Source organism: Phaethon lepturus, unplaced genomic scaffold, assembly GCF_000687285.1.
Source record: "Phaethon lepturus isolate BGI_N335 unplaced genomic scaffold, ASM68728v1 scaffold50972, whole genome shotgun sequence".
NCBI classification, from domain to species: Eukaryota; Metazoa; Chordata; class Aves; order Phaethontiformes; family Phaethontidae; genus Phaethon; species Phaethon lepturus.
Window position 1 is genome coordinate 353 of NW_010522173.1, and position 7,272 is coordinate 7,624.

At 51.8% G+C, this 7,272-nt stretch overlaps 1 protein-coding gene across 1 annotated transcript; it reads left to right on the forward strand.

The window, feature by feature from the left end:
- Nucleotides 1-118: 118 nt before the first annotated feature.
- On the forward strand, nt 119-5,517 carry CDK9 (cyclin-dependent kinase 9; the record flags this gene model as incomplete). The annotated part of the gene is made up of 6 exons (XM_010281723.1): nt 119-200; nt 1,074-1,164; nt 3,121-3,287; nt 3,480-3,651; nt 3,727-3,875; nt 5,098-5,517. Coding segments are annotated over 6 exons (1,027 nt in total), but the record flags the coding sequence as incomplete, so codon positions are not given.
- Between the last annotated feature and the right edge of the window lie 1,755 nt (nt 5,518-7,272).

Below are 7,272 nucleotides of genomic sequence, written 5' to 3' on the forward strand. Positions count from 1 at the left end.
AACAGAGCTGTCTGTATGGCACTCTAGCCTGTCTTGTTTGGTCTTGTCCGTGGTTGGTAGCACCTGGCTCCTTCCCTTCTTCCTTGTGCTTCTCATGGATTTCTTTCTGTTTTTACAGGGAAGTTTTCAAAGCCAAACATCGTCAGACGGGCAAGAAAGTAGCACTGAAGAAAGTGTTGATGGAAAATGAGAAGGAAGGGGTAAGTGCAGGAGCATGGCTGGGCTGTGTTTGGGAAAGCCTGGACTTTGTGGGTTCAGAGATGAAAACTGATCTAGGACAGCAAAGATGTGTTTTCACTCTGTTCTTTAACAATATTTGCTGCTACAACATGCCAGATCTTGAATCTGTAACGGTGTGGACAGGATCCCAGCCCTGTGGCCTTTTTCTTCTCCTGCTGGTACTGTGATAATGTTGGGTCTTGTGGTTGCCCTGCCAAAGTGTATGGCCTGTTAGCACCTTCTTGGCTGCAAAGGCACATGGCAGCAGTGTGGTGCAGCAGCTGTGTGGTGACGGGGCTGCATGGGATGGCTGCTGGGAGGTGACGCTGCCCACGCCCGGGAGGTGACACTGCCCACGCGTTCCTCCTCCTGTGCAAACCCTGTCACCCCTGGCGCACTGACTGTTTATGGAGGAACTGGGTAGCATGTGAAAGGCTCGGGGGTGTGCAGAGATGGGACAAACTGGGGAGAGAGGAACAGTATAACAGCACAGGCAGCAGCTGGGGATGCTGCTCTACAGCTTGAGCTGGGCTGTACCATGTCTGTTACGAATGTGCAAGGTGAGGAGAGGAGGGAGGGGTGTCTGCGTGCTCGTCTCGGCACCACGCAAATACCTCTGTCTCATGGCAGAATCCCTCTTGCTAATGGTGGCCTGATGGTGAATAAATTTTGGCAATTCTGGTGGTGGTGGTATATTTTAAAGCTCTGATTACCTTTCAGTGACTTGTCACAGTGCTGTTGAAGCAGTTCCCCTGCCAAGCTGCCCTGGTCTCCATCTCTCCTCACATCACCCCAGGCAGGGGTGGCCTGGTCTCCTGCACCCCTAATCCCTGTCCTCTCTTTCTCCTTTCCAGTTCCCCATCACAGCCTTGCGAGAGATTAAAATCCTTCAGCTGCTCAAACATGAGAACGTGGTGAACCTCATAGAAATCTGCAGGACTAAAGGTAGCTTGCGGGGGTCTCCCTTGTGCTGGCTGTTGGCTTTTTTTCAGCCTTCCTTTGCTACTGAGCAGGCTGGTGGTTTGTGGTGGGAGTGGGGTCCTCTAGCTGAGTATGGGCCTCTTTTCCTGCCTGTGATGTGGGGTGACAGGACACTCATCTTGGAAAACAGTTTCTAAATGAGTTAGAATGTTGCTGCAGCTCGGCTGGAAAAAGCTGTTGTCAGTCCTGATAGGATATGCCTGTGCTGTGGTGGCGAATGCTGCCTATGTGGGGAAACTCCTGTCTGGGAGGCTTTAAATAAACCAGTGCCAGAGAGACTTTGAAGCAGAGAGTTCTCAGCTCGACGCTGATCTTGTAGCTGTGCACAGCCAGTTCCCTGTCAGGAGCTGGAGCCGTCCCTCTCAGTTGGCTTATGAGGGTTTGTGGCAGCTCTGAGCTGATGACACAGCTCCAGCTGGAGACTCACTCAGCGTCTCTTCCTGTGCGTGACAGTAACCACTCGTGCTGCGAGGGCTGTGGCTCTGCTTGGGGTGGTTCAGAGCGGCTCTTCCACCTCCTCACTGCAGGCTGGCCCTGGGGGAGGCAGCACACGTGCCTCTGCTGCGTGACTGGCATGCTCAGTGTACCTGGCCTGGCACAGTTTCCAGTGAAACTGCTTTAAAACATTTGCTAGTTTTTATATACCATTCTCTTATATAGATCTGTACTGGAAAAATAGTTTTGAAAATTACAGCTGATATTAAAGCCTGCCATTCTTTAGTCAGTCATTTCAGTTAAATCAAAATGCAAGTGGCAGGTATCTGGTGATGATTTTTTTTTTAAAAATCCAGTCACTGAACTGGTAGAAATCTCTGGCCTAAGGTCGGGAACTTGAGGTTACTGCAGTAGTCCACTGCATGTAGATTATTATCTGAACAGGTATGAAGAGAAACACCAACGACAAGTTAATTTTTAATTCATTGTGTGATTAAACAAGTTGTGATGATTGCGTGTCTGGCATACCTAAGGTAAATATTTTTGTGGACTTGTCAATTGTGGTTTTTGTTTGATTTCCAGTTTTCATCCAAATCTGCCTTGACCTCAGTTTCCAGTAAAGTAGAAATGTTGCATTTGCTGTTCTCAAACTTTAAGCTTTTCTCTTTTTATGTTGGAAAGGTAACGGTAGAGGCCATATCTGCGTAAGGAACTGCAAGTCTTGTCTAGCAGGCACCCTCCTGGCTGGCAGAGGAGAGCGGTGTGTTTCCATGGGGGCCGAGCTTAGCTGTCATTTTCCGGTTGGGGTTGTTGATCAGCAGGTTTTGCTGATTACAGCTGATAAATCAGCCTTTCTTTTTAATACTGATTTGCATGTGTGCTCTAGGAACAAGATTGAAATCGATTGCTTAATTTGAGGTTTCCTGTTGTTAACTTTAAATTGCAATTGCAGTCCTAAATAATTTTGATCCAGATCAGTCTATTTTTGTAGATACTATGTGATTTTGCAGAAAACCTCACTTTCTAATGTTACATTAGACAGATTTTCTCTGTTTCTGCATTTTTCCTGGGGCTGTCTTTGCGGGTGCCCCCTCTATCGCTGATGCAATCAGTGATCGTGCTCAGCCAGCAGCTAGCGGTGTGTGCACCTACCAGCCACAGCTTGCATGGAGGAAAACCCACAGCCGTTAAGTGCACAGAACAACACCAAATGAAGATTTCAAAGATTTTCATGCCCTTTCCTTGCCTGACAACATTCACTACTCTGATCCTCATCCCCTGTTCTTCTGTTGCTAGTTGTGCTGTCTTAGTGCCTCTTTACGAAGGATCTTGAGGCCTGCAGGGTGTCTCTGGTTCTCTGCGTTCCTGTGCCCTGAGGTTTTGTCTAGTGAGCGTTGTACAAGCAGCAGTGTGGCTGGAGGTCAGGAGGAGCTGTGTTGGGGTTAAAGGTCCCTCACTGAGAGTCCCTCCTTGCCTCTCCCGTAGCCTCTCCGTACAACCGCTGCAAGGGCAGTATCTACCTTGTGTTTGACTTCTGTGAGCATGACCTGGCTGGCCTTCTCAGCAATGCCCATGTCAAGTTCACCCTCTCAGAGATCAAGAAAGTTATGCAGATGCTATTGAATGGACTTTACTACATCCACAGGAACAAGGTAATGGGCCAGATCTATGCTATGCTCTGAGATCGCCCTGCGCTCTGTGGCCTTGCAAGGAGGTATCTTAGCACAGGGTGGAGGCAAATTCTTCCTTGTCCTCCACCTCTGGAGTCTGAGTGCCCTGCTGGCACCAGGTGCCCAAAGAGGATACCTTAATGGCTTCACCTTTCCATGTCTGCCATCATATAGATCTTGCATCGAGACATGAAAGCTGCAAATGTCCTGATCACACGAGATGGAGTCCTGAAGCTAGCGGACTTTGGGCTGGCTCGAGCTTTCAGCTTGGCTAAGAACAGCCAGCCAAACCGCTACACCAACCGGGTGGTGACTCTGTGGTATCGGCCGCCAGAGCTGCTCCTAGGTAGGAGGTGACGGGCTCTGCCAGCTTCTCTGCCCTCTCATTCCCCCAGGTGAGTAACATCGCATCTCTGTTTAGGGGAGCGGGACTACGGTCCCCCCATTGACCTCTGGGGCGGAGGCTGCATCATGGCAGAGATGTGGACCCGCAGCCCCATCATGCAGGGGAACACAGAGCAGCACCAGCTCACCCTCATCAGCCAGCTCTGCGGATCCATCACACCGGAGGTGAGGGCAAGAGCGTGGGCAAACTGCGGAAGGTGGGAGGAGCGCTACAAAGTGGGTGGTTTGAGCAGGGTCTGGGACTGGGCACTCCTGGACCTTTTCTCTGCCTTGTGTGCTAGCTGCTGTCTGCTCCTGGCACTGGAGTGTGCCTGCTGCTGGTGGGGAGGCTGGGGAAGCTCCTGCAAATGCTATTTGCTTCCTGGGACCTGAGTGCGCAGTGGGACACTGCACTTTTCTTACTGCTCTGTGTAAACTACAGCTGTCATGTTACTTGTGCTCAACCTCCTGAGGAGAAGAGGGTGAAGTTGGCCTCCCAGACCTCCTTCGGGAGGGGGAATTAGTGTCCTTGTTTTTGAGCACAGAGAGGATGCTGGCTGCTTGGAGTGTGAAAGAACATTATGTGTAGGAATCTGTTCTCATCCGTGTTTGGGTGTTGTCTCTCAGATAAATATCCTCTGAATTTCTTCTTCAACAAGAGTGTGTTTTGCTTTGTGTTGACAGGTTTGTCTCAGGTGCTTTGTACTGGTCACCTTGAAAAGCTTCTTTAATTCTAGGTTGTGATTTGTGGTATCAGCTCTGCCCTGGTGCGAGCACTCGGCCCTTTCTCAGCTCCTTATTTAATGACAGCTTGTCCTGCCCTCTTGTGGGGGATCCAGCTGAGGGATCTCTTGGCCGGGGCTGTAATCTAGTGGGGTGTGATAGGCAGGCAGTTGGGCAGGCAGCCGCAGAGGCCTGATGCCCCTGTTACATATATATTGAAGGCACTTTCTTTTGTAACTAAAAACCTGCTGTGGTCTCTCCCAGACCAGGGTTGAGGTAAGTGCTGATTATCGCAGCACGCTTTGCTTTCTAAGGATAAAAGGTACCACATACAACAGGCTTGTTATTTAGCAATAAGTTTTGTCATTTTACCTTTCTGGATGCTGTAGCTGGCCTGAGCCATGCTCTCTTTTGTGGGAGAACCAGAAATCCTGGAGCATCCTGCGTGCTGTTCCCACACCAGGAGAACCCTGTCCTGACTTGTCCACGTGTCTCCAGGCTTTAGTGCACTCTTTAGTGCCTCCCTCATGCTGTGGGAACAAGGTCTGCCGGCTTGGAAGTTATAAAAAATATATTGTTTTCTCAGCAGACCTCACCCTGGTTTGCCTGGGGGTGTTCGCATCAAAAATGGCTTGTCTTCTCTGTAACTATTTCCTCCCAACTCTCCTTTCCTGCCCCTTCCCAGGTTTGGCCGAACGTGGATAAATATGAGCTGTACCAGAAGCTGGATCTCCCCAAGGGCCAGAAGCGCAAGGTGAAGGATCGCCTGAAGGCTTACGTTAAAGATCCTTACGCACTTGACCTCATCGATAAGCTGCTGGTGCTAGATCCCGCCCAGCGCATCGACAGCGATGACGCGCTGAACCACGACTTCTTTTGGTCAGACCCTATGCCCTCGGACCTCAAAAACATGCTGTCCACCCACAACCAGTCCATGTTCGAGTACCTGGCCCCACCACGCAGAAGGGGTGGGCATATGCCCCAGCAGCCAACAAACCAGGGCAGGAACCCGGCTGCCACCAACCAGACTGAATTCGACAGGGTGTTTTGAGCAGGGGCTTCCCCAGCGGGGTCCCAGCTGGGCTACTCCGCAGGTTGCATTAAGTGGGGATGTCCTGGCAAGGTCTTTCCGTTTGGGAAGGGACTTTCTTCAAGGTGAAGTGCCTGCTGGCTTTAACCGAGCTTTGCTGTCTCCTCTCTTCATGCAGCAGCTTGGCCACTGTGGAGCTGTGTGACTGGGGAGGTGGTGCCTGCAAGTCTGGGGTTGTTTCCCTGCAGCTTTTGGCACAGAGCCTGTGTCCCCCGCTGCAACAGTTTGTATTGGTTACGTTAATCTTGCGGATCAATTGTTATGGACCTAATGATGGAGAAAGTGGCTCTATCAGTGCTGGGGCTTTCGGCAAATGGTGCTGTGACTGGCAGGGCTGGGAGTAGCTGCCCTGGACCCAACTGGGCTGTGCTGGGAGTTGTCTCCACTCTCTTGGCTGGTTGTAGCTCCTGCATGGTGCATCCTTTGAACACTGAAGTGGTGATGTAGGATGACGCAGGTGCCTCTGAGTAATGCAGAGGTGTCCTGGTGAAGGCAGAGGCACTCTAGACAGTGTGGCTAACTCTCACTGGAGTTTGGCCTCTAGCCTGGATGGGGGGTTACTGGCCAAACCAGAGGGGTGGCTGGCAGAGCTGGTTGCTACATACAGCCGGGAATTGTTCATCTCTGTAACAGCAAGCAGCGTCCTCGCTTTCTCAGTTGCAAACTGCAATTAGGAGTCTTGTCGGACACACCCAGCCTGCTGCGTGCATTCGCCGTAGTACTGGCTGTGGCAGAAGCTTTGGAGGGGGAGGGGGTTGGGGGTGCGCTTGGATGAGGAAGGGATTTGTGAGTGCTGGCCGGGGCTGAGACCTGCTGTCCTGCTGCCTGTGGGGATTCCATGATGGCATGGCAGTACTGGGAATGCTGTGCTGGGAACAGGGCGACTTTTTTAATGCTCGTGTGTCCCCTCCTCTCTCCTGGCACTCTTTGCACAAGTCTAGAGCAAGACTGCTGCCTTCCCCAGATGTAGCCACCAGCCTGATGCACTGTGATGGTGTACACACACCTTCTGCCGGAGCTTGTCAGGACCAACTTGTGCAGAACAAGTGCTCCTTCACAGCCCGCTGCAGCAGAACCACTCCCTAAACGCTTCGTCTTCCATGGCTGTCAGCTGCAGCTGGCCGTCTTCTCGGTGAGCCCTGTGGATCCCAAGACTTTCAAACAAATAACATGTATGACACGCAACGGGTGATAACCTTTGGCATTTGATAGGTTGTCCATTAACTAGACTAATGGCAAAAGCCACGTTGGTAGCATAAGGTCTCAGGGGAGGAAGCGGTGGTGAGCCGGGGCCGTTCTCAGGACAAAAAGTCAGGATGATAAAGGACGTGTACAAGGTAACTCTTGGTGCGGGGCTCCGAAACAGTGTCTGGTTGCGGGGCAGGGGGCATGACTTGATTTCTTTGGAAAAAATGAAGTTGGTTGCAAGCAATAAGCCAGTTGACTTCTGCCGGTTGTGAATAAACATGATCCTGTCTCAAAGGGCTGGTTTTAACCTTGTGTCACTCTTTTGCCTAACCGGAGAAAGCGGCCCGAGAGCTGCGGGGCTCTGTGAGCTGTGAGGGCTGGCACCTGGGCTGGGGTTTGGATGGCCTCAGCCCCTCATGGGCGGACCGGGTTGTTAACAGGGAGGCGGTTGGCGCGGTGCAGTGGATTAATGCAGCGGCCTAAGCAGAGGCGGCCGTCGGGGGCTCGGGCCTGGCTGGGGGCCGGTGGGCCCCTGTGCTCCTGTTGCCCCTGTGCTGGGCTGTGCGAGGCCGGGGAGGGGGC